The 27,378-nt window shown below is 36.4% G+C and overlaps 1 protein-coding gene and 1 long non-coding RNA gene across 4 annotated transcripts in view; one reads left to right on the top strand and one right to left on the bottom strand.

Annotated features, from left to right (window-relative positions):
- The first annotated feature begins 208 nt into the window (after window positions 1-208).
- On the top strand, window positions 209-26,303 carry Ctu2 (Cytosolic thiouridylase subunit 2). 2 transcript variants are annotated; one of them, XM_067082580.1, is made up of 9 exons: window positions 209-434; window positions 1,951-2,059; window positions 2,532-2,606; window positions 6,107-6,306; window positions 9,585-9,733; window positions 13,956-14,201; window positions 16,962-17,090; window positions 25,259-25,825; window positions 26,160-26,303. In XM_067082580.1, exons 2-9 carry the CDS (start codon window positions 1,992-1,994, stop codon window positions 26,256-26,258), a joined length of 1,533 nt encoding a protein of 510 aa, XP_066938681.1. In that variant the 5' UTR covers window positions 209-434; window positions 1,951-1,991; the 3' UTR covers window positions 26,259-26,303. The 2 variants fall into 2 exon arrangements, with proteins under 2 accessions (XP_066938681.1, XP_066938682.1); XM_067082581.1 differs by having other exon boundaries at window positions 434-615.
- Window positions 19,153-27,378, bottom strand: part of LOC136825755 (uncharacterized) — a 494,493-nt gene continuing 486,267 nt past the window's right edge. Inside the window, exon 6 of one of the 2 annotated variants that reach the window (XR_010849445.1) lies at window positions 19,153-22,215. This is a non-coding gene — a long non-coding RNA (uncharacterized lncRNA). Of the gene's footprint in view, window positions 22,216-26,178; window positions 26,253-27,378 lie in introns of those variants that run through there. The other variant, XR_010849443.1, reaches the window with a different exon arrangement.

Here is a 27,378-nt window from a genome sequence, read left to right as displayed (position 1 = left end):
TTTTTTGTAATAAGTGGGATATCTTCATTCTCTATTTCCCTTTACTTCCTCTTACTTCTTCCTAATGAACACCATATTCTTTGGAAGCTTGAATTTCAAGTCAGTGGGTTTGTTCCATATGAATAGGTTTCATCTTCTGAATAATAATAATAATAATAATAATAATAATAATAATAATAATAATAATAATAATAATAATAATACAAAAGAGAATGAACAAGAGAGCCGTTTCAAAGAAGTGTGCTTGTTGGTGATACTACTGCCAACTCCTTACGTCATCCAAGATTACACACGTTTTATGTCAAACACATTCCAGTATTTAACTGGATGTTCCAGATTCACGCGTACCATCACATTTACATATACGTAGCGCATTCAAAAGCTCTTTGTGAATAGTTTACGTCTACAACTAATTATTCCAACAAACTGCTGAGGTAGGCTACGGTATAGCTAGCCCAGGTTATGTAGTCTAGGCCTACTGTATTCTTTTGAAAATTACAGAAAGTTAATGAACTGTAACTTTTGTTATAGGTTGATTTATTGATTGTGGGGCTTACTACACAAAATTAAAACATTCTCGTTAAAACTGCTGACTAGACTACAGGTAGTTTCAAGGTAAAACTTTGTAGGCCTATTTTTTGTGTATGTTCATGATATTTAACATAATTTGTTTGTTTTTACTTCATCCCCAAGATGTTGGTACTAAACACGGCTCCCATATTGCACATAAACTGGTAGTTACTTAATCAGAGGGGTGCGGTAGTAGTCTTCAGTTTTACTGGGCTAGTTAGTAAGGATCCAGCATTTTAGGTTAGGTTAGGTTAGGTGGGGGGGGTTCACCCCCTGGCTAGACAAGAACCTGGCCTCTAGGTTAGATTAGGTGGGGAGTCTAGGGCTAGATAAGGATCATGCATCCTATGATAGGTTAGGTGGGCGTTTGCCCCCTGGCCAGCTGCAGACCTGGGCCTCTCGGTTAGACCAGAGGTAATGTAGCAGTAGATCACCTCTAATTGGAAATAGTTGGTGTGGAGACATATTTTGATTTCATTAAAAATTTTGAAAGAAAAATACTTGGCAAGGGTACTTGATTCAAAAGATATCTTTCTATTATAAGGGTAGTTATTAGTTAAAAACTAAAAAGTTATTGACAAACTGACTAAATGTATCATTTTTTTTGTAACATATAATGGTATTCAAAGCAGACTTTAAGAATGTGTGTGAAATATTACTTTGAGTTTAATTTAATTATTCATCATCTAGTAGCTGCACCCATTATTTGTTGTTGACCTCACAAACAATTAGCAATCAAAATAAGAATACTACATTTGAACACTAGGGTTGTCCATTTAGAGATTGTTTGTGGTGTTGCGAAACAAAGTATTGTAAACACACAACTGATATGCTTTATGTAGTGATGCATCTTGAGTTTACATAGACATAGGGGTAAATTGCTCCTTTACATTTTATTAACTTTCAGAGCTTATCTTACATTATGGGTTGAGAAGCAGTCCTTATTCCATAACTTCAGGACAGTCAAAGTCTTCAGACATAACTCCTTATCATTCAGTACTCTCAGGATAGTTTCTCTCAAATTATTTGTGGTACTGTACACTTTATAAGTTTAAGGAGTTTTGTGAAGGAATATGAAAGTTAATACAGTAGAGTACTGTACTTCATTTAATCCAGATAACTCATAAACTTTTAAAACAATAAAGTAAATGTGCTCTGTATTTTACTTGTGAAAACTAGTATTCTGGCGAGATTTTACATTCATTGAGTTGGAGGGTTTTATGCCTCATTATTCCCAGTACAGAATACTGCAAAGCATGCAATTTTAGTAATAGTTAAATTGGTAATTTTGAATCATTGTAGATGTTCATATGAAATTTATTTCAGAGATGATGTAATTTATTCCTGCCTTCTAAATGTTTTGTTTCATTCTTTGTCCAGGTTTATTGCGTACTTTAAAAGTTTTAACAAGTTTGGTAACAATGTGCAGCGTTGATCCGGACGAAATCATAGAGATGACTCGTGCCACAGATGGCCTAGATATTAGCAGGTGAGCCATGTAGTTACCAAATTTACTAGTAGGACATGATTTACTTTTCGCTGTTCTAAATATGCTATACATGCAAAATATAATTTTACTTTGAAAAACATTAAAGTATTTGATGGCTTTTAATTTTATTTTTATTATAATGTGTTGATTTCATTGCAGGGACACTCATATAATGAATGTTCAAGTGTACTAGTCGCCGATACTAGCTGATTTCAGTCCATTATTTTAAGAAATTGATATTAAACTGATCTGTTTTTTTTTTTGGACATAGATTACATATTTAAAGGCATTTCAATTATGGTAACCTCGAGTGTTATTATGATATATTAAGTTTTGTAGAGTTCGGTTCTATTTCCTATACTATATTATAAAGCCAAGATGTTTTCATGAGCAGGGGAGTGATGATTTTCTTTTTTGTAATCAGAACCTTTTCACTTAATGCAAGTTGAAGTTAATACAAAAACTTTTTCAGTGGTAATGTGACATGCAGGAGGTGTAACACAGAAAAAGCTGTGGTTGTATTGAGGATTAAAGATGCTTACTGCAGGTGAGTTGACATTGTGCTTGTGTTATGTGTGTGATGGTACTGTATATTGAAGGTACTGTATTTGCTTAGAATGTCATCAAGGTTTACAGATAGGTGTGTTATTCTATTATAGATGGTTCTATCTCTTAAGTCAGTGCTGTGGTTAAATTTTGGGATTTATTCCACTTCATGAATCTGTGCTAAGGTTAGGTATAAAATTTTTTAAATTACTATACATGCAGAATTTACAGGTTAATTATGTTAATACTCATGTCAGCCCTTATGATTATCTGTTCTAGTAATGAAGAATATGTCAATCTGAACCTAGTATAGTAGTCTTGTTAAACTGTGTAACAGTAATAATAAATGCCTTAATTAACAGCCTTTTAACATTCGGTAGAAAAATGGCATGACTGGGAAGTATTGAATATTTATAAGGCAACAAATGGTCATACAGCCATCTGTAATAAGTTGTCATTATATTCATCAGTTAGTTCAACAACTGCATCTTATTTCTAGACTCACATATGGCTTGCATGAGGGAGTTGCTCTTAATGAGAGGGGAAAATTAGAGAAGGTGAAGCTAAAGAAGTTGTGCATGTAATTGGCAAGAGACCAAAGGTAATGGATGAAAAGTAAAATGCAGAAAGCATTGCAGCAGGAGTCTAAGAAATGCAAGGCAAAAGGTAATGCTCTAAATATTTACCATTATAATGAAAAATCTGCCTCAACATTGTTACTAAAAATCTTTGCAAAGGCATTGCTGTTTATTGTATTGAAAATGAAGATATAAAGACATAATGTTCATCTTGAAAATAATCAGTTGCTGTCTCTTTCACGAACTTGAAAGTTTACTAAAAGATTAACAGTGAGTTTTGTTCTGATTTATCACTCAGCAATAATGGAAGAGTCTGATTTTGAAAGATATTCCTTCACCAAATATACTAGGTGCATTGCCACTTAAGCTGCAGTCAATCAGTCAATTACCATTTGTATCTTTTATGATGCTGAAGGATAGTGAAGTGATGATTTTTGTTCATGTTACATTTCCTTCAATTTTTTTATGGCCTATTGAGGCTAGCTATAGTTTCCCCTGCTTATTGAGTAAGTAGCTTATGGTCTCTTGCAAGCTCTTTTAAGTAATTCATTTTGTGAGTGTGCTCTGTTTTGATTGCACTTTCAATATAGAATCAGTTTTAACTGCTTCATATCTTATTTCCTTTATCATTATTCAGTTAGTTTACTGAGATCACACTATCTGCTCTGTATGGTTTTATTATTATAGGGATATCCCTATTCAAACCTTCATTTCTTATTTGTTAATTTTGAGGAGTTTCACAGGACAGCATGCTGTAATGTGCCAGCACTTTTGCAGACCCTATGTCGTTGTGTATAGTGAGTAGTTTTATTTCTTTTGCAAAAGGTCCTTTTAAGGTATGTGGGTCTGCAAGCCCTATGGTAAGGATAGTTGGACCCCTTATTTTTGGTCGTTATGTTCCGTGGTATAGTCCTCTGGCTTCTTTAGTTATGAGCTGTGTTCCTAGTTATGGCCTTGGTCATTTTATCATAAGCCATGTTTTAGTCATAGTCCATGACCACAGTGCCAGTCATATGTCTGTCATAGCAGGACTTTTCTTCCACTAGAGTGCTAATGTAGCTATACCAGCTGCTCTTTGTTTTCCTAGCCTTCTACAACCATGAAGTGTTTTGGTGCTTGGGCATTAAGAAGAAACACCATAGTTCTTTAAGGTGAGGGGATGGATCTATACAGGCCTTTTGTATCAACTATCATCCTTGCAACCAAATGAGCTGCATATCTGCATATCTACATAAGCATTTCGTGTTTCTCTGCCACTGGTACCCGTTCATCCATGGCCACAGCCAAAATCACTTATTATCCACCACTACCTTTGCAATTCATTAGGCTAACTTTGGTTGTTTGCCTTTCTGTTAGAACACAGCCAACCTTGGCAGATTTATTTCACATCCATTTTCATTTTATGGCTATGGTGCCATTTCATCCGTAAACATATTGCCGTCTTAAGTGTATACAGTATGTTTGATCACAGCCATTGACATTGTCAGGAATAATAAGATGCATGGGATCACTCATGTCTTCCTATTTGATTTTCAGTTTGGCATAAGTAGAGACAGTTTATTCCTAGATTTTGGCAGTCTTCTTTTTTCTTGCTGTTTGTCCACATCCAAGGAACATTCATTGTTTAGTCCTATTGTCTTTTTATGGAATCAGAAGCAGCCCTTATTTTCAGTTCCATCACAGTACTGTAAAATTGCTACTTAAGGTTGGCTTTTTTCAGTTTTTGTCAGTGTTTGGATAGGTGATTTCCTTGAAACACTAAGTCATGGTTGTTTTTAGACTCTGGATGAAGATATTTTGGGCTGGTAAGTTTGACTCCTTAGACTCCTGTCTTCTTAGAGCCAATTTAGTCCACAAGTAATTTTCGTGGCATAGGTCTGCGGATTGTTCTAAATGGGTCCTGTATCGTAACCTTCTCTTGCTGCAGCTTTTCCATGGTTACTAAGTCGGAAGGTTTCAGAATATTACTTTAAAACTGAAGAAAGTAGATCAAGACTGTTGTTAGAACATGGAACTCATCTTATCAGGAGGAATGAGACACACGTAATTTTGACTCTTCTTGAAATTGGATATTTGATTAGTAGTCTACAGGATCCAATCCCTTTATGTAAACAGTCTAAAGTACCACTGACAGTTAAATATTTTTTGTGTGAATGTCCAAAATATAATTGATGCCGAGTGTCAAGTTTTGGAAACAAATCAGTTAAAGAAATATTGCAAATCTCCATAAATTTCGATGAGCCCAATTGAAAAATTTTTATAAAGCTACAGTTTAATAAATAACATCTAAACTTTACTTTATATAAGGGAAAATCCTTTGGTCCATCCCAGTGAGAGCTGAATGAGTTATCTTTGTGGTTAAACTACATAATACTGTAATGAGCCAGGTTTGATGATTAATGAACATTATCATGCTCTTGAGGAAAATTTCATAGATGTATACGGAGGTCTTGGTCAAATTGCATAGTCAGTCTTTTCTTTTTATGGTCATGTTGAATCTTGATGTACTGTACTACCATATTTCTTGTTTTTATTGTCAAAACAATAATGTTTAACTCCTTTTTATCATTATAATAGTAATGATAATAGTAACAGCCCCTGAATTCCATACATCATTAAACTGAGAAACCACAGTGAATGAGGTGGTTGCCTTTCTACATTTGCAAATAGCTCACCCGCACATGATGACCACCATTGGTATCACACCAGTATCGCTTTGATACTGTACTTCAGCAAAGAAACTGAATTTTTGTAGTTTGAGTTTGATCATAATTATTGCTGTTCAGAAGTGGAGTACAGTGAACTTTGAATCTTTTAGTCATAAATAGCCTTTAACTGTCTGTATTGAGAATTCTTTGTAAAAGTAGTTATTTTTTATTAGTGAAGAATAGAAAAATATTTAAAACTTATTTTCCTCCATCAGGGAATGCTTCTTATCATACTTTGTCCACAAATTTCGATCTACTATTGGGAAGTCTAAGCAGATTCGACCTGGTGATTGTATTTTGATTGCTACCTCTGGAGGTGCATCATCCTCTGCTTTACTGCATCTTGTAAGAGAAGGATTGGATGAATCTTCGCACAAAAAGTTACGCTTTGAACCAGCTTGCATCTACATTGATGGTATTGTACTTTGAAGATAGTATCTTATTGATTGCTTTTAAACTGGACATTCTTTTAATGATTTAATTTTTGAGTATTGAGATTTCCATTTTATAAGGATATTGAGTACCCAAGGATATGGTTAGCAGTAGTTGTTCATGAGAGATTGAGAAAAAATACAAAATATTTATAAAAACAGAATTTGATTTTTTTCATGCACTGTCATTTATTGAAGCCTGTATTTGTGGTCTCTGAATGACCCAGACACTGGAAATTTTTGTCCAGCAAACTGAAGAACCATCGTATGTGCCTGAAGCCTCAGGTGTCTATTAGTCACCTGCTATTAGAGCTGGAGGTGGAAAATCATTATGAGTGCTGGGTTTGTATAGAAAAACCAAGTATTGCTATGGGCTCTATCCCTAAAGTAGAATTATTAAAAGTAGATTGGTAACTGCCTACATTTAAAATAGTATTTACATCCAAGTTATGTTCAAAAGACAGTGAAGTAGATAGGGATCTCATCTCGAGGACTAGACCTCTTTCCTATGAAGCTTCACTATCTGTAATATTACTGCAAGCACTGAGGATGACTTCGTGAGCCAGTAGGAAACAATGTTCTTCAAGATCTGTTTTCCTGGATTGACATATAGAAAGAAACAGCTTGGGGGTGTTGCCTATGGAATCTCTGGTTCTCCGGAGAATGATGGAGTGGTATATTGAAAATACTCCTCGTTTCAGGAAGCTGACATGAGAGGATGAGTGATGCAATCGGTTGCAAATGACAAACCTATAGAGGGCCAGCCTTTAGAGAATATTTGACTACAAAAAAATTTTAATCATGCTGACCCACCTAGAAGATTCAAATGCGAGGGGAAGAACTGTTTTCATTGTAATTTCCAGCAGTGATACTTCCTGCCAAAGTTGTGTGGAGGTTGTCAGGCACTTGAAATCTGAGGAAAGATTCCCATTGAGAGAGTTTGGCAACTTCTGAGAAACCACCACCTCAACAGCTGGATTAGCCTTCTAAGTTCTAGAAGAGCCCACATCTCATCCATGGAGCTCATAAACTTGAGAAGACAATCCTACTGCTTTTAACCCTCACAGTCCGGGCTAAATATATATTAAGCAGTCCTAGACTGGGCTAAATTTAAGGATGACCAATTTAAAAAACTCTTCAATGGAAAGAGGAAGATATATACAGTATATGCACATAGTATAAGAAAATAAATTAAAAAAAATTTTCTGTACCTTCCACGGAAGTTGAAAATGAATATTTCCAACCCTGTGTGGGGCCTCTTTTCCAAACAACAGTTGTAAAAATATGCTGATTGTACCAAGTTATACTGTAAGTGTTTTATCTATATATTTTTTTATTTTGTAAAATTGTAATTACAGCTCACATAATATCATAACAGATAAGAATTAAATCAGTAACATATTCTGGGTATATTCATTATAAAATATTTATGAGATGTCATTGGATGGAAATGTTGGACAACATTCCCCTATGACATCTCAAGGCAAACTGAGCTCTCTCTTCTATACGACTAGCTATTAGAGTTGGGGTAAAAATGACTGAGTCATTTATGTCCCATGGAAGTGATCTGAGCACTTTTCCCGCAAAATTCGTTCAAAGTGCATGGCGTGAAATCTTGAACATACTGTGCATTACCAACTTACAGTAACGGTGACTTACAGCAGATTCGATCTTACGGCGCCTTTCAGGGCCGTTAATGGCGTTTTACAGTGCCATAATTTGACATTACATCAAGTCACAACGGTGTTGATGGTCCCTGCAGCACGAATAGGCATCGAGTTAACGGGGCTTACGGCATCGAGTTATAGTGCCGCAAGAGCCGTTGAAGCGCCGATAATGGCAAAAAACCAACTTACAGCGCGGCACTGACAGGGATCCCCCACTGTAAGTTGGTGACACACTGTATATGTATGTTACCTGGAATCCACCCCAAAGCTATAATTAAACACTATGTTACCCATCCACAAGGGGTTAATAGCCAAAACTGATAATTTACTTCTTTTGGAAGCAAAGAAGAAAGTCTGCAGTTGAAGAGATAGTGGAGTTGACTAAAGATTAGCATCTCTTTCATTGTACCAATTACAGAATTAACTCTGGCGTGATAGAGGTTAATAGTTCAAAGTCTGACATTGGCATCAGTTGCTTCTGCTGAAAACCCTTTATCTCCAGAGACACTACTTGATAGTCACCAGGCATGTAGCTGCAGCATTCTTAGGGTTTGATGAAACCTTTGAAGGTTCAGTTGATAGAGTAACTTATTACACTTGGGATCTTTTGGGCATGTCTGCCAACATGGAGAAAATGGAGAAACACTGCTGTGGGAAGAGGGGTGATAAGGGTCATTGTAACCTGCCCTCAATTTTCTTCCCATACCATACAGTACTGTAGAAATACTGTATTGTAATTTCATACCTTTTCCATACTTCTGTAGGAAAATATCTCCAAAATTCATTCTCCATCTCTCTCTTTTTTTATATACAATTACTAATAAATTATTATAGCTATTATTTCTTACTATTAGTGCTAATAGTGATTAAAATTGACTTTTTATTATCAATAAAACTTCCACATACAAATTATAGTTTTAAATCAGTTTTATCACTGGTTATAAATATTCATTTTGCGTAAAATAAATTTTTTTTAACTTTTTGGAATTATTTATATTTCTTAGTCGTCCAGTAAACATTTCGGTAATATTATATCCTTAGTTTCATGAAGATGCGACTTAAATGTACATGTCTTTATCATCAAATATCTGAAATGTTATGAATTTCCAAAATATGACTTCTGGAAATTCTACAAGATTGAAAGTATGGTATAGAACAGTGTATTTATTTATTTTCTGTACCTGAAAAATTTGAGCTATAATTTTAGTGGTGAATTTATTTTGTAACAAGTGTAATGAAAACAAAAAAATTCCAGTACAAACCCATTTAATTATACTATGAGTATGTGCCTCACATCCATGCTGATTTTTGTTATCGCTTTGTTTGACCACACGAGAACAGGAACTGAAGCAATTAGCTGCTGAGACCCTGAGGATTCAGGGATTCTGCGGACTATGAAATTGGATGTAGCATAAGTAGTGGATAGGCCTAAAGAACAATAATTTTCATATATGAAAATTAGATATTTTTCAAAAACTGTGAAATACCTTATCTAACCCTTTTTTTGTGAGTGATAATAGAACATTTGGTATGTGGGCATCTGTATTTTATAGACACAGAAAAGAATACTGTACATGCAAACTTTTGGTTTTCAGAAAGTTGTCTTAGCGATAGTCCTGATACTGGCCCAGAATTGAACCAGCAAGTTTGTAATAGAGTCTTGGCTTTGAAGTTTCCTTGTTATTTGACATCTTTGGAACAGATAATGTCTTCTCAGCCACCTGTACCTGTTTCAATTTCAGAGGTAAGTCTGCATTGAAGTAATGTAATGTGGTGATAAATTGTAATTGTTCCCATACGAATACAAACCTTCGGCTTTTACATTGGGAAAATTCTCCTGCGCAGCTGGCATACCGGTTATGAAAAAATTCAATGTAATATGATCAAGGCATAGCATCACCCATTGACACCAGCGAGTGGGAGGATTTTCCTCTTGCTTGCCCCACAAAATCTCATGACATATACCAGTGTTCTCTTACTGCCTTCTTGAGGGGATGCACACTGCTTATCTCTCATCAAAGCCCGTTTTTTCTCTTCCTGCCATTTCACTTGCAATTGGTTCTAAGTTCTCAGTTTTGTGTGATGTATTTTGTGCATTTTGTGTATATGTTTGCTTCATCATCATGCAAATCCATGATTTACCTAAGCCTAGTGCTTAGAGGCAAAGGAATTGCCCTGGTATTGGTAACAACCCTTGCTGCTTCTACCTTGCTTCTTTTGAAACTGACCCCCATGTAACTTGTAGCAGGTGTAGACTTCGCGTTTGCAATGTAAGTAGTCCCCGTTCAGAATGTTGTGATTGGTCTCCTGAGCAATGGAGAGGTTTTGAGTTGAAGAAGAAGCACAAGAGGAAGGGCACTGCTCAGCCATGGGAGGGTTTCGACTCTTCGATGGCACTGGACGATGTCATTCCTTCTTGTTCCTTTTCTCCTTCCCCGAATCGTCTTCTTGATGCTTCTTCCTTGGAAGAATTTATCCCTTCACGTTCGTCTGTTGTTTCCTCATTAGATGTTCGGAGGAGGGCTTGGGAAAACCTATTGTTGATTATCTGCCTGCTCCTGGGGGTTTAAGGACACTCCTCCCCTGGGTGAGGTGCAATATTTGGTTTGTGATTTATTTCCAGGTTCAGGCACAGATGGCTCTGATATCTGTGAATATTGGTCGTTATTAGGCCTTCCCAGACCACCTTCACCTCTTTCTACCTGAAGGATGGAACTCATAGGTCTTGGACACTGTTTCCTTGGGTCCGGTGGTGTCTGCCCAACAAGTTGTCTTACTTGCCAGTGCTCCTTGTGGACAAATTGTATCTAGTCTAGATGTTGGTGTGAAAGAGATTGTGATTGCGGTGAATGGTCTTATTCCTTTCTCCTTTTTCTCCTCCACTCCTGGTGAGCAGTGAGTAGAACAATTTTTGGCATGGATCGATCTAGATACAGGTGAGGAGGACATCTTTCTTTTTCTTTCCTTTTCATACAGTGAATTAATCTCAGAAATTGAAATGACGCCTTTCTTTCCTCTTTAAACAGAGTACGTATATTCTCTTCATAGATCAAGGTAGTTAACCAATTGTTTGTTTTACATTGGGTTTAAATCCTCCCTCTCTTCTTGGCACATTGTGGAATCTTATTCTTATCGTGGCAAAAGCCCAGAATTATGGCTACTAGGAAAACATTTTCTCCTTTTAGTCAGAGGCTTTCAACTCCTTCCTATACTCCAACAGTGGTCAGGAATTATGCTTACTTTTCCTCCCAACAATAAGTAAGTCTCCCAATGTAAAGGCTGAAGGTTTGTATTCTTATGAGAATAAATCACAAATTTTTAATCAGTTTGTATTTTTCCCAACATACAAATGTGAGGCCATTACATTAATGGCCCACATCAGGCACCCCTCATTCACTTTTTCTGGTCTGGAAGATCACTGGTACGTCACGAGATTCTGTGGGGCAAGCAAGAGGAGACTCCTCCCACTCGCTGGTCTCGTTGGGTGACGCTGTGTGTTACTCCGCCATGCCTTGATGATATGCCAAATTTTTTCATAACCGTTATTCCAGCTGCGCAGGAGAATTTTCCCAATGTAAAGGCCTCAGGAAAAATACAAATTGATTAAAAATTTGTGATCTTTTTAATCCGTTTGTATTTTTCCTAACATACAGTTTCTTTATACCAAGGCATCCCATCCTTTTTAAGCTGACACGAACCCAGCTATTTGGGTAATTTTCCGAGCACCACCATGATTTTGGCAGTTGTAAAGTATTCCAATTAGTAGGAATTATTTTAAGAGCCACAAGAACTTTATATTTTTTCTGAAGGTTTGCAGACAGAACTTGTACAATTGATATTATTTGGAAGTTGTTAACTTACACCAGACTTACACATATTCATGTAGGTGTATAATGATATAAATGATATACACAGATAATACATTTTCCTCTTAAGATAGGATTTTATTGCTTATTATAATCTGAGATTTACAAGTTTTAAGTTGAGAAGCAAACATTTGATATTTACTTAATGGAACTGCCAGTTTTCCCACTCCGCTCCCCTTGCATACAGTCTCCCAATGGAGGAAAAGGCAGTTGAGGGAGGAACTGGTCATGTCGCCTGCTGCCCCCATTGTTTGTGGACTTTGTGGTGGCCATAGCTCCCCTAGGGCAAAATATGCCCTAAACTTTGCCTGCTGGCTGATTCTGCTAACTGAGTGTGATGAGAAGGAGCATACTACTGGACATTGCTGCTATACTGGTGCTAGGTGATGGGTCTTTGAGTTCTTGTATTGGAAATACCTCGCTCTGGAGCAAGTTTTTTCTCTGCAATCAGGTGCCAGCTGTCAGTGCTGAAGATGCTCAAGAATAAGAAGGCCTCCTGTCAAAAAGGGCAGCCCTGGTGACAATGTTAGGAAGCTTATCCCCCTGTTCTTGAACTGGGTGTCTTGGGAAGATGAAGAGATCTTTGGGGTTTGAGTCCTAAGCTTCTGCAGGTTGGCCGAGGAGAGTGGGTTGGACAGGTCTTTGAAGGCTGAATATGTTTTTTCATCTTAACATTAGTTTTGAGTAAAATAATATGCATTCATAGAAAATGGAGGCTGTTTTTAATGATTGGACCATCTTCTAACCTGTGCATTGCCATCTGTTGATATGGTCTTGTCTGCCAGAAGAGAACTCATCCTGCCAGTTCAGAAGTAAGATACATTCCCTGCAGAAATTTTTGAAGATGTTCTCTCTAACTGTTGAGGGTTTTCTGGGTTGGGCATGGCATTTCTTTATTCAATATAATTTCCTGATTCTCTGTTCTGGTGAGGTGATCAAATGCACAGGTAAAGCAGAGATGCATATTAGAACCAGGAAAAACCTTCAATAACCTCAATTGCAAAATTTACCCACCCTACTAGTCAAGTGTTTATTATATCATTTGAATAGTGTAAAAGTAAAGGGAAAAGCTATATTTGGCACTCTCCCATTCTATTCCAGAGAAGGAACAAGGTACAGATATTCAAACAATGTTTTAAACTTACAATTATTTTTAAAGATAAGTCAGCACAATATTACACAATTTCTAAATGAATATATATATTTAGTTTGAATGAAGCAAAATTCACATTTTATGGTCCAAATATAAAAGCAAGATGAAAATTATTTCCTGATAATGTCTCGTAGGCTTGGGAGCAACAAAGATAGAAAATCATACTGTATACAGATTCCCCTACACTGTATTCTGGATAATGGAAGGTTAAGTAAGGATTAATAACATGAACAAAGAAGTTAAAATCAGTGAACAAAGGCATTAACAAAAAGAACAAAGGTTGGGTAGCTATTCAGATCTTGCAAAGGGTGACAGAACAGTCTGTTCTTCCAAAAAAAAAAAAAAAAAAAACACACACACACACACAATCAAGCACTACAGACCATGAGCAAGAATAAAGAGCAAAGTGAGAGAAAAGCATTGCACTAGCAAGGCATAAAGCCAGGGAATACATAACACTATCTGGCAGATCACTGCAAGAGATGTTTATGCTATATAGTTGCAGAACTAAATGAGTGTAGAGGCTTGCAATGGTAGGAAGCATGATGGATGGAGTGGGTGCATTCTTTTAAGGATAATCTTGCAACTAGGATTAGTTCAACAAAGAATAAGGTAACTTAGGATTAATGGGTATTAGTGAAGAAAGGGAGATCAGAGGTGGCTTATATCACTAAAAACATCCTGGTGGTAGACTGTAGCCCTTGTCCTTCTTGGTAAGACTTGAGGTTTGTAAGCTTCCCCACCATGTTGGGTGAAGCTCAGGAATCTTGTGACATCTCCAGAAGTTTCTGTACTGTGATGCATGAATGGTTGTTTTCATTAATTTTAATATTATTTCACAAAAATGTGAGTGAAAAGTGACACTGGGGTTGTATTTGAAATGACACTTCAGTATGTTAAGTGATTCTAAGGGTTATTAATTCATAGTATAAAAACTTTTTTTACAGGATGGTCCAGTGGAGTTAAACACAAGTTTGGAATTGAAGGAAAAACTCCAAAGACTCTTGTCATCTTGCAAGAGTGATTCTGCCAAGCAAGATCTCCTTGAACAGCTGAGACAAGAATTGTTGTCTCAGTGTGCTAGTGCCCTTGGTTATCAGAAGATATTTCTTGGAGATAGTGCTACTGCTTTGTCTGTGTGCATTTTATCCAATGTAGCTCTTGGGAGAGGATCACAGTTGTCTGACCGAGTGGTAAGTACTACAATATAAGTTACTGACAGTTTTAAATAGAACATATAGGAATTCAGAAAGAAAGTGCTCAGGATAGAAGACAGAGAGAGCTCATTCCATGTCTGATTGTGTAAAGGAGATATCTTGCATAAAATATAACTGATGATGGTGATGAGTCATCAGTTGCAGCATTGATACCATGAAAACCCTGTTTGTGATTGAATGCTTTGTTACCTTTATGACGTGAATAAGTTAAGTGATAAAGATTATTCGGAAATAAATAAGAAGAGGGGAGGAGGGTTCCCACAGATAATGCTTTATGGGAGTGCAAACAATAGGAAAGGGAACTGGGGTTCTTTAGAGTAATGATATAAAAATTTGAATAACATATGAGAATCAATCTGATACTTTGGAAGCTTTATTTTCAGGCAGTCTTATATGAGGGAATTTCCCTCTTACTCTTAACAGAGTTAAGATTCATTATGCTCATAAGGGTTGCCTGTTGTTTATATAATATGAGCACATATTATATACAAAACAAGTCAAGTTTTGGGAATTATCTTTGTATCCATGGGGCACACATACCTCCTTACTGTAGCACTTGTCACAATTCTGCCCAAATTTGGAGAATACATATAGATATACTTCTGTTCTAGGCAAGGATAATGATTTTTCAAGGCAGGTTTGTTCCATGAAGTTTATTTTTACATTAATTATGAAGTTTCTGTTATAATATTTTTTACTCAGAATTTGATATTTCTCTAAGGTTATGAATTTTGTCATAGCCACAACAGAATATGTTTTTATCAGATAACTCCTCTTCCTCTTAAACATGAGGTATATTACTGTTCCCTAAATGTAATTAATCACGTTGTGCTATGTAGGGGTAACTTTTGAAAAACTTATTTCTTTAATGTTCTCAGTCACATCTGAACCATAGTTTTATATAAGTAACTTACCCAGTAATTACATTAGGAATGCACAGGTTAATGAATGATACCCATATATTATATATATGGGTATCATTCATTAACCTGTACACAGTTTACTATCTTGCAAACAGTTGCAGAAGCAGGTGGCTTGCTTGTAGCAAGGTTGAATTAACTGTCTTCTAAGGCAACTTCTCACAGGTAGGTTAGTGGCAGAAACATGAGGGGACAAGGTAATACGTCTCAGGAAATAGATTAGCCAGATAAGAATTCGTGTATGAAAGATTCTCTCGCAATAATCTATCACAATGGAGGAGTGATTAATTCTGTCACTGAGCAAAGGATTATGTCATCAATAAACTCAGTTCATGTGGGGAACACACATGCTATTATTGACTTGGTATCAGCAAGAGAGGTATCAGCAAGAGATATACTTTGGGAGAGGAATTATGTGAAAAGGAAGTGAGGAATTTAGTGAGAGAAACAGGATACTGTACTGGTACTCAGTTGCTAATTTCAGACTTACTGGCAATCCAGATTGCAAGTGCACTTTTGCAGAGTTGCTAGACAATCCACTGTGTCTTCAGTTAACAAATGAAGGAACTGCTTGTAGTCCGGGTCGCTTGTGACCCATTACCAACGGGTGGCAAGGTGCCAAAAGATACAGCCCGAGATTTGGGACTTAGTAGGTCAGAGGTCTTGCCTCCTTTGAGTCTGAGTGCTACCTGCTGTGGTCCGCCATCTCCTTGGATGTTTTTCCGTCCATAAGCCCTGAGGCCATGGAAATGGCCTCTTTGAAGTAAGGAGTGCCTGGCATTCCTGGAACAACAATTAAGAACCAGCAAAAGGAGTGTATAGGGGTATAGGTCTTGGTACAAGGATATAGAGCGACTACTGGTATGCATATTCCCGTGAATTACTAAATCCTACTACCTGGCTTGACCTTTTTTGAAACTACTGTACACCCAAAAACTCTCCACTTGTAAGTCGGTCCACGGGCCTACCTCTCACCCCTGGTCTTAGCTATCCTATTCAAGGAGAATCCATCTCTGTGGATTCTTGAAATAGAGGCGGTGATGGCGCAGCATTTATATAGTAATAAATATATATACACACACACAAGTTTTTCCTTTTCTGTCTGTTTGTTCACACACAAACACACACACGCAAAGTTACTTGATGTCGCATAGAAGAAATAGAAACAAAGAAAATCTGGAATAAATACGGAGTGAACACTCCATCTGAGTGCTTAATCCACCTTTACCACTGAGGTTTTAGGTTTAAGTATGGCTGTTTCCTTATGGGTAAAATGACCAAAATTTTCTCAACTGCGAACGAGATAGTCAGGGAGAAATCTCCTGTCACCTGCCTTGACATATCGGTTTGACTATAGTTTTTAATATCAGCCTTTCATCTTTTTTGAAACTGAATTTTTTTCTACATACCTATGATGTTTTAAGATTTAGTTTTGTCATTGTGTAAGGCATGCTGTCTATCTACACTCAATATTTCGTACTTATAGGAGTGATCCAAGGTTTGACTTCCTCCAGCAGCTTAATTTTCTGCAAAATGAAAGAATAGTATCATTCAAGATAAAAATATTGCCTTTTCTTATTGTACCTTTACTTGGTTGAAGCAGCTAGAATGTATTTTATTTTCATTTTGGCCATAAACTGTTACTCTGTCAGTGTTTAGGCATTACTTTATATTTTTTCTTAATTAAATAATTTGTAAGTACTTGGATAGCTGCTACATCAGATAATCAGATAAGTTATTATACGTTACATTGAAACCATAAAATGATTATAATTTATTATTGTAAAATTTATGTAATATTGTTTCAATTCAACAGCATTTTAAAGCACGACATAAAGACACTGAGGTGTATCGTCCCATGAGGGAACTGTTGCAGAATGAAATTCAGTATTACAATGATCTTCATAACTTATCAACAGTACAAGCTCCAAGTCTAAGATATAAGGTAAGTTTAGTAGTAGATTTATCCTTGAGGAATAGGAAGGTAAAGAATATTTTGAAAGCTCTTGTCAGTATTTTTTTTTTTTTTTTTTACTGCACTTTAGACAGCTCCAGGTTGTGTTTTTCTTGACCAAGTGTGTGTTTATACTGTGAAAGTTTTGGGATTATTGGCAATCATTACAATATTTTTTTAAAAGCAAGCTTTGATTGCCTTTCAGGAGGTATTTCAGTAGGTTTGTAACATTATGGGATACTTTTGCAGTGTTTCCACAGCATTTCAGTTTCAACTGTTTAAGGAGCTTTAACACAAATTTGACATTTGTATGTTTTAATCGCAGTTTCAAGTCGCATCAGAAACTTTTGTAAAGTACCCATCAATGAGCGTACAAATATGAATGTATGAGGGCCTCAGCATCTTAATATATATATATTTTCCTAAAGAAATTAACTAATTGCATAAAGCATCACTTTAACCCTTCCGCTATCGACTTGTGATGGATATTCATACGTGAAGCTATTGGAAATATTATTATTATTATTATTATTATTATTATTATTATTATTATTATTATTATTATTATTTTTATTATTCAGGAGAGGAACCCTATTCATATGGAACAAACCCACAGGGGTCACTGATTTGAAATTCAAGCTTTCAAAGAATATGATATTTATTAGAAAGAAGCAACAGGAGGTAAAGGGAAATACAAGAAGAGGTCACCTATTAAAAAAGAAAAATAAATTGAACAAATTAATAAATAAAAAAAAATATTAGTAAATTACTAAAATGCAAGGAGAATTTTATTAGAGTAGTAATGCATTGCATCTTTGCTTGAATTTTTGAAGTTTTAGTTGCATGACATCCTTAGGAAGACTATTCCACAGTCCAACAGCACGAGGAATAAAAGACCTCTGGAACTGAGAAGTTTGACTGCGAGGCATTTTTACTGCATATAGGTGCTGCTGTTCAGTAAATTTGGTTGCTCTCTGCAAGAAAAGGGGATCAGGGATCAAATGTGAATGTGGAAGACCTCTTAAAATTCAACTTATTGAAAAATTGACAAAGATACTATCCGTCAATGGTCCAAGTCATAACTGTTATTGATAGGAAACAGAAACCTACCACCATGAACCACTCTATCTAAAAGAGATAAATCTAGCAGACATCCACACCGGAGAACAGTATTCTAGTAAAGGAAGGACAAATGGCCTGAAATAAGATTAATACGTAGTCCTATCAAGATCATAAGTTTTCCTAGTGTAAAGCACTGCCACTCAAAATGCAGAGTCAACATAGCTAGAATTAAAGGTTACCTAAAGGGACATGATGTTGAAATTTGGGCTAATCAGCATGCACTTTACCCTTGGCTTGATGGCATCACACATAACTATGCATGACAGCTCTTTATAAACAAATGTTAAATCAGCATGTGTCTTTGCTTCTTGTTGCTTGTGCAAGTTTCACTTTTGCTATTGATATGTCATAGTCATGTTTTTACTTGTGGAGACAATGCTCATGATGTTTCAGGTTGTTCTACATGAAAGATACTACACAAAATCCTGCTTTTTGGTAATTTATAGTATCATGTGCATGATGAGACTAGTATTGATGGGAATTTCTCTCTTTTAGACTTCCATGATGCATAAAAAGGCGATGGTTTGCATTTCTTTAGAAACAGATTTTTAAAATAATTTTTATTTTTCTTAGGCAAGTAGGGATTCCCCCCTCCCCCCCTTTGCTACTAGTCAACCGCTTTGCTACCAAGCAACTTCCTCGTTGGGTGGGTGGGTTCCGTTCTCAGCTAGCACTCTGCTGGCTGCGAGTTCGAATCTCTGACCGTCCAATGAAGAATGAAGAATAAGAGGAATTTATTTCTGATAATAGAAATTAATTTCTTGCTATAATGTGGTTCGGATTCCACAGTAAGCTGTAGGTCCTTTGCTAGGTAACCAATTGGTTCTTAACCACGTAAAGTAAGTCTAATCCTTTGGGCGAGCCCTAGGAAAGTTGTTAATCAGCTCAGTGGTCTGGTTAAACTAAGGTATACTTACTTTTTTGCTACCAAGCTACAATGACCATTTCCAGCTCACACTGAGGAATACTCCTATATGAAAAACCATGGATTGTATACTTTGGAGAAAAACACATTACTGTATTCCAAAAATCTTATTTTTACATCTAGGTTTTAATATTTTTAACAATCACCAAGCAAACATGGGATGACACTGTACTGTAGTTATATTAGTATAAACAGTTACAGCAATTAAGGTCTGTCTATTATTAGTGTGTTATTTTTACTTCCTTAGCATAGTGATTTCAATGTTTATGTGAAAAAAGAATGTACTACTGTACTGTGCCTTACAAATACAATAATGTTCAGGGAAAGGTAACTTCCTTTGCTTGGCTTTACTATGAAGTTTCCAGCAAGTATAATTATGTACTGAGTTGATGTTTATGAAAATTTGTGGAAGGGTTTTTCATTAACCCTTTAATGGGCACATCTTTAAATAGTGATAAAATAAAAGCATGGTTTACGTTTTTCAGGTCTTAGTTTTGTGCATTTTCAAAATTTTTTGTACTGAAAATTCTTATAAAGATGATGGCCCAGCTTTTAAGAAACTGAATTTTGACTGAAATAACCAGGGATGGTAGACAGCGATCCTTCATTTACCCGGATCGCCATTATCAGACACACCCGGACCATGGACCAAGGCCCCAAAGATATATTATATACATAAATTTCAAAAAACTTCTCTCACATGGTTGCCAATGCTATGGGGCCTCAGGAAATTGTTGCCAACACTGCTTACACTCACAAACAGACTGAGAAAGGGCTTTGGAGGATGCGGGAGGCCTGGAGAAATTTCCTGAGGAGGATGCGCCAGATGGCTAGGCACCATGGGAAAGGAGGGGCAGTAAGGCTTTGTAGAGGAATTTCCTGAGAGAAGGGGTTATTTTATAAGGTGGGTGGAGCTGCAGAGCAGTTTCCCTGACTGGGAGGGGATGGGGATGTAGTGTTGGATGGGTGAAGAAGGCTGGGTAGACTCTGACTTGCTAGAGCTTTTGTTTCCTGTTTTTATGTTTTATGTTAATTCATATTTTATTAAAGAATATGTACAGTATTGCACTGTAACTTGTAATGAAATACATCATGCACAAAGATGGTATAGAGAGAGAAAACAATAACAGGCATCACTTACATTGCAGCCTAATGCTATTCTCATTTATATTTTTACTGTATTTTCTCATTTTTTATTTTTACAACCCAAAAGATAAATGCAATCGTGAGTAGGATATGTACATAACGCACTCACTCATTCTTATTTGCTGGCTTTGGTGAATTTGCTAGAGCTTGTTTGCTTCCATGTTTTTATGCCTGATTTTTCCACATTTTATTAACAGATATGTGCACTGTACTGAAAGCAAAAAAAAGCAAAGAAGAGGTACATGGTGTAGGAAGAGAGAGAGAGAAACGACAACTGTCATCACTGAGAAATGTCATATGTACTAAAGATGTAAACACAGGATGCTTTACACAAACACAATATCCATGATAGGACAAAATGAGTAAAACAAATGAAATATGCCATATATACTTGTGTATAATTCGATCTCTTGTATCACACAACCCTTAAAATTTCGTCCCCTAAACATGATTTCATCTTTGCATACCGTGTACCTGACGAGTTGCATTTTCCATAGCCCAGATAATATTAGACTAACCTCTTTTCCTAAGTAATCCCATCTTCTTAGTAAATAGATGAAAGTAAACAATAAAAATAGTCTTTTCTTACTGAAAGAATTCATTTTCATAACCAAATGCAAATGGCCTATGATCTGTATTTTATACATATTACGATGATGATACAACAGGATAATAATACATTACAAATGGATTCAGTAAGTAGTATATCAGTTTCATTACATTACCATTACCTTGATCTTAAATACAGCCGTAATATCCTATTTGACTTATGCAAATGGTTACGGTGAGTTTAACGCCTAGCCTAGGTCAATGCTGAAATTTAGTTCACATATATACATTTTGTATCTTGTATGGTAATGTAATATGGTAACAAAGTTAAGTATATCTTAGTTTAACCAGACCACTGAGCTGATTAACAGCTCTCCTAGGGCTGGCCTGAAGGATTAGACTTATTTTACGTGGCTAAGAACCAATTGGTTACTTAGCAACGAGACCTACAGCTTATTGTGGAATCCGAACCACATTATAGCGAGAAATGAATTTCTATCACCAGAAATAAATTCCTCTAACTCTTCATCAGCCGGCCGGGGGAATTGAACAACTGATAAGAAAGTTGCTGTAATAAAATACATTAATTGTAATAAAACCGTGGTGGGTTGTGGGTAAACACAGTTAGGTACCCTACTTACCTGCCAAATTGCCATTTACAAGAGAGAGAGAGAGAGATTAGGTTGCATTTTTTCAGAGTGTATTTATGTAGTAAAATTAATTGCCTTTTGCATAAAATTTTCAGTTTAAAGAATGATGGTTGTTTATAAGCATACCAACTGTTTACAGTTATGTGGTATTGACAAGGTTAGGTGAGGATGGGGACATAGTTGCCCTTGAACATCCCTAAATGGTTTTTAATCACCCGTATCTTGATTTTTGGCTCTATTAATCTGGATGTTTGAAGGATTACTTTTATGTTCACCAATTTGTACCTACCGTATATAAGATCTATTTGTAAAAGTTTTTTAAACCTTTATGAAAATTCTCCCCCACTTCTGTAAGAGATAATGTTTGGTTGTTTGGTTATAAATATAAAAAAGTTTAGTATTTCTTGAATATTATGCTGAAAAATATATACTTGCAGCAATTACACATTAAATTACCAGTTTCATGGAATGGAATAAAACAATACAGAGTCAATGTAACAGTGCCACCTTGACCCGTCCCCTGGCACTGGATGGAGATTTAGTTAGTTATAAATGATTTGTTTAACCAGACCTCTGAACTCTTTTAGGGTTCTTCTCGGGCTGGGAAAAGAATGGGGGAAAGAGTGAGAGACTGCTTCCTATGCAACATCATTGTGATGTTCATCTTAATCCTCACTCGGCTCCTGTTCCTCCCACATGCCATGTTGTGTCTCTGAAACATCAGCTGAAAAGTGAGACAAGATTAATTAGAGACCAAAGAAAGATACAGAGAAAATTTGCATACATCATCAGTCATGATAAAAATGACAAAGATAGAGAATTGGCATATATCATTCATAATATACCAAACAAAAACTTCTTTCAGTTTTCTTCTGAAGATGGAAAGAGAAACCCACAAGATTCCTGTGTATAACTTGTTTACTTGTAAATATTTACATATATTACTTTTAGTCTCGAGTACTTTCAGGTCCTAACTGTGACCCTTTTTCAAGAGATGAGGTAGTCAGGCTGGTTCAAGGCCCAGCAGTCTTCTGGAACTTCTTCTCCCTGTGCTGTCATTTATATGATGGCTGTCCTGGTTTCCATTCTCTTGAGAGTTGTTAATCTCCTCCTGTCGGTCTGATATCCTGATCTGATGGTCAGTGGTATTAACCCTTGTGGTATGTGAGTAGTCACCATCGGCCTGTTGGGCAGGAGACCTAACCTCCAGGTTAGAAGAGTCGATCTTAGCTTCTTTTAATATTGAAGATCGGCTTATGGGATCTTCTGAGGTAAATCCTTTGTTTCCTTCTGTCACTTTAATCTGTCTGATGAGTGCCCCTTCCACTACCCTCCTATGACTGATGTTATTGCTTTTGTATATAAGCCTACTGTTTTTAAAATCCATCCTATGGTCCTTTTCCCAACAATGCCTAGCTATAGCACTCCCCTGTGAGTTGAGCTGTACTGCCCTCCTGTGTTCTTGGATTCTAGTCCTTATTCCCTACCTGTTTCACCCTATATTTGTCTCACAATTGTTGCAATTAATTATGTATACTCCCCCTATATTATCTGCATTACTGTCTTCTCCTTCCAATTTATTTTTACATACTTTGTTTTTTACGGTGTTGTCAAAGGTATACACAAATTTAGATTTAATTTCTTTCATTTTTGATGTAATTTGTTTCATTTTAGGCATATAAGGGAGGGAAACTATTTTCTTGTTTTCTGTATTCCATGTACTCTCTGCATTTTTTATAGGGAAAATGCAGAGTACATGGAATACAGAAAACAAGAAAATAGTTTCCCTCCCTTATATGCCTAAAATGAAACAAATTACATCAAAAATGAAAGAAATTAAATCTTAATTTGTGTATACCTTTGATAACACCGTAAAAACAAAGTATGTAAAATAAATTGGAAGGAGAAGACAACAATGCAGATGATATAGGGGAGTATACATAATTAATTGCAACAATGTGGAGACAAATATATGGGTGAAACAGGGGGGGAATAAGCTAGAATCCAAGAACACAGGAGGGCAGTACAGCTCAACTCAAAAGGGGAGTGCTATAGCTAGGCATTGTTGGGAAAAGGACCATGGGATGGATTTTAAAAACAGTAGGCTTATATACAAATGCAATAACATCAGTTTCGACCCTTCTGACCTGGAGATTAGGTCTCCTGCCCAACAGACCAATGGTGACTACTCACATACCACAAGGGTTAATACCACTGACCATCAGATCAGGATATCAGACCGACAGGAGGAGATTAACAACCTCAAGAGAATGGAAACCAGGACAGCCATCATATAAATGACAGCACAGGAGAAGAAGTTCCAGAAGATTGTTGCCTTGGAACCAGCCTGACTACCTCATCTCTTGAAAAAGGGTCACAAAGTTAGACCTGAAAGTACTGAGATTAAAAGTAATATATGTAAATATTTACAAGTAAACAAGTTATACACAGGAATCTTGTGGGTTTTTCTTTCCATATTCAAAATATAATTGACAGAAATAAAGAATTTGCATAAATTGTTCATGGTAAAAATGACAAATAACAGCAATCACCAATCTTTCGTTAGAATAAAATAATGTATAAGGCTATTGCCTTTGCCTCTTCCTGGAAGTGACAACAGGTGTTCTTTTAACACCTCCATTCTGAAGAACAGCACAGAATCCCCCCAGTGATCATAGTATTGGCTATCATCACTGTTGTCAGTGTCAGTTTCACTATAGTAGACATTACTTTTCTCATCACTGTCATTAGGCTTTGGGGTATTGCAGTCTTTCATACTCATAGTGGCTCATGTGGGGATAGGGATATCTTTCATTGTCATTTGTTCCTAAGTTCATACCAAAGACCCAGAACCCATCAGTTTCTAACGAGAAGTAAACCTTTTTCACTCGCCTCCACTAAAGACTGTAGGTGACGATCAAGCCTTAGATGGTGACATCTGACTTCTGGTTGACCTGCAAACCCAAGGAACAACAGTTGAGGAGAAGCTGCAGGTGACTTGGAAACTCTTCCTTTGAAGAAACCAGAAGCAACCAATCACCTAGACTGCAGCAAAGATAAGCCCAGAGGATGCACCCTTAAGGCTACCTGGATGAGAATCTTAGTGAACCCTGCAGGGGAATTGATTAACTAAAGCAAACTGCCTGAAACTTGGGCTTACAACCCAAAGTGAGGTACTTCCTGGTAAGCAGGTGCATGAGGACATGGAAGCATGTCCTTCAGGTCAGGCTGTGAAATGATGTTGGTGAATGGAAGACTGGTGGTAAAGCAACATGGGTTGGGAAGTAGCATAGCCAGATAATAATGAGGCAGCAGTCCCCGTGAGTTAGTGATACCAGCCCTGGTGGAAACAGAAGTTAACCTGTCTGCCAAAGCCTATACTAATTCTTCAGGGAAGAGGTTAAATTGAAATTGCACTAATAATGATACTCTGTCAGTGGCACATCACTTAACAAGTATTTGACACTGATAAATTCTTTAAAACATCTGACATAAACCAAGGTGCACAGAAAAATTAATACAAATAGCATATCATGAAGGCCTGGAAGTTGGTTAAGCATGTACGCTGTTTTGTACATCTGAATGTTTCTTGATTGTTGAAGGCTATTTTATTATTTATGGTTTTGTAATAACAATCAGATGTGTATACAAAAGAATTAAATTGCAGGTTTTGATATTAAGAAGAGATTTCGACTTGTAAAATTACTATTGCAAGCTCAAATACAAATCTTATTTTCCTTTAATACAAATCTTATTTTTCTTTTCAGGGTTCAAGCATCATATCATGCACAGAACAGTTTGTGATGGGTCTCCAAAAAGAATTCCCTGCCACAATACCAACAATTTTCCGGACAGGAGATAAATTAGTATCTACGTCATCTGAAATCAGCAAATGTTCTACACCCGAATTAAATGGCTATCATGAAACAAATTTTCCTTCTGTCTGTGCAATGTGTGGACTGATACTTGACACAATGCAGAGTGAATCATCAGCTGTTCATGCAACATTAGTATCACAGAGATTATCTTGCACTGTTGCACCTTCAGTAAACCTAGCAGAAAGATTAACTGAAGCAACTAATGGTTTATCTGAACAATCGCCATCGGTTAGTAGTCCAACACCTCTGCAAACCTCTCATGTACATCATGAAAAGTCCAATAACTGTTCCTCAGATTTATCCAGTAGTGTGGGAATGTCCTGTGATTGTGCTCAGCAAACAAGATGTTGTAGCAGCAGTAAGGATAAGCAACAGTTAGATGCCTGTAATTCAGTCCATAAGAATATTCTAGATAGCTATCTATGCTATGGGTGCAGAATCATAGTCAGGGAGTTGGTAAGTAGTGTTTCACTGTACCTTTTCCTGTATTTCATAAAACCTCTGTGATAATACATATGCTGTATTAATTATATCTAATAAAAAAATTTCTTCCAGTCAGTAATCATAAGTCTGTATCAAAAGTTTCTGCTTTGATTTTGTTAAGATTTTAGGAACATGCAATACTAAGTCATAAAACTACTACTATTTCAAGTGCTATACAGTATTACTAAATTTGTAACCAAATGTACCCAACACAGTTGGTGTATTTTATGCTGCAGACTGCAAACAAGGAAGTTTTGAGGGCAAATGTTATTAGGTCTAACATTTTTTTTCTTTTATTTATTTACAGGAAGAAGTCAATCTCCTACCTGTTAAAATCCGTGGTTCTGTTGCGGAGCAGGAGCGACACAAGCGTATGAGGGAGCAAATTGAAGATTTCTTGCTGTAATAATGAAACATATCTTCACAATTTTTAATAAATTTGCTTCTTTCATTTTGTTTATCAGTGACATCTAGGTGGTTCTACATCGAGAAGGAAGGGGAAGTTGGAGTCAAAGAAATTAGACAATTAGGAGGCATGAGACAAAAATAATGGATGACCATTTACAGACAGAAGGCAAGGTATGAGACTGAAATGACTGTCAAGCACCTTTAGTGTTACAAATATCTTTTAGTGTATCATATACAGGCAATCCCCGGTTTACGACGGGTTTTGTTCCTACGCCGCATGGTAAGCCGAAAATCGTCATGGTAAGCCGAAAATCGTCATAAGCCGAAAAATTGTCGAAAATCCTAAGAAAACCTTACTTTTAATGCTTTGAGTGTATTGAAAACGATGCAAACTGCATTTTTATTGAGTTTTTCATCCAAAAAAAACCTCCAAATTTTGATTATTCTGCCATTTTGTAGCCATATTTCTTCCGTCGGATTGGCATCGTAAACTGGGAAATAATTTATGATGAATATATTTGAAAAGCATCGTAACCTTGGAACATCGTAAGCTGGACCCGTTGTAACCCAGGGACTGCCTGTAAGGTACACAATGTAGACAGTAAAAATGACGAGATAAGGAGGAATTGGAAGTGTTCTAAAATAAACATTTTGCCATAAGAGGTTACTGCATACAGTAGGCAGTGTTACAAGATTCTTTGCAGCTCCCCTTTTACTCCTAGCCGCACTGCTTCATGTCTTTTGTTGGTTCTCTTCAAGCTGTCCAATTTCAAACTGTCTAAACACAATATTCACACCTCATTAAAAAGAAAAAATTGTGGCAACCTTAAAAAGGTAATTTAAATGGTCTGGTTAAAGTACTTTGTAACAACGATGCATAAACATATGTATTTAGATAAGGAAAGGAAAATCTTCCAGTAAATGCATATTCCAGCTTTATAGAAAATATATACTGTAGTAGTTTACAGAATTGCAGACAGAAAGAAAATTTTTCTAAAGAAAAACATTTGCTACCTTGCAAGTAAAATAATCAGGAAAAAAATATAAGTTCCACCAACTGAAACTTAACTTCATTTTACCTCAGGTAATTATTAAGAAAACATGAACAGTGAGCTTGA

This window comes from Macrobrachium rosenbergii, chromosome 39 (genome assembly GCF_040412425.1).
Source record: "Macrobrachium rosenbergii isolate ZJJX-2024 chromosome 39, ASM4041242v1, whole genome shotgun sequence".
Lineage (NCBI taxonomy): Eukaryota > Metazoa > Arthropoda > Malacostraca > Decapoda > Palaemonidae > Macrobrachium > Macrobrachium rosenbergii.
The sequence above is the reverse complement of the archived record's forward strand: the minus strand, read 5'-3'. Positions and strand labels throughout refer to the sequence as shown.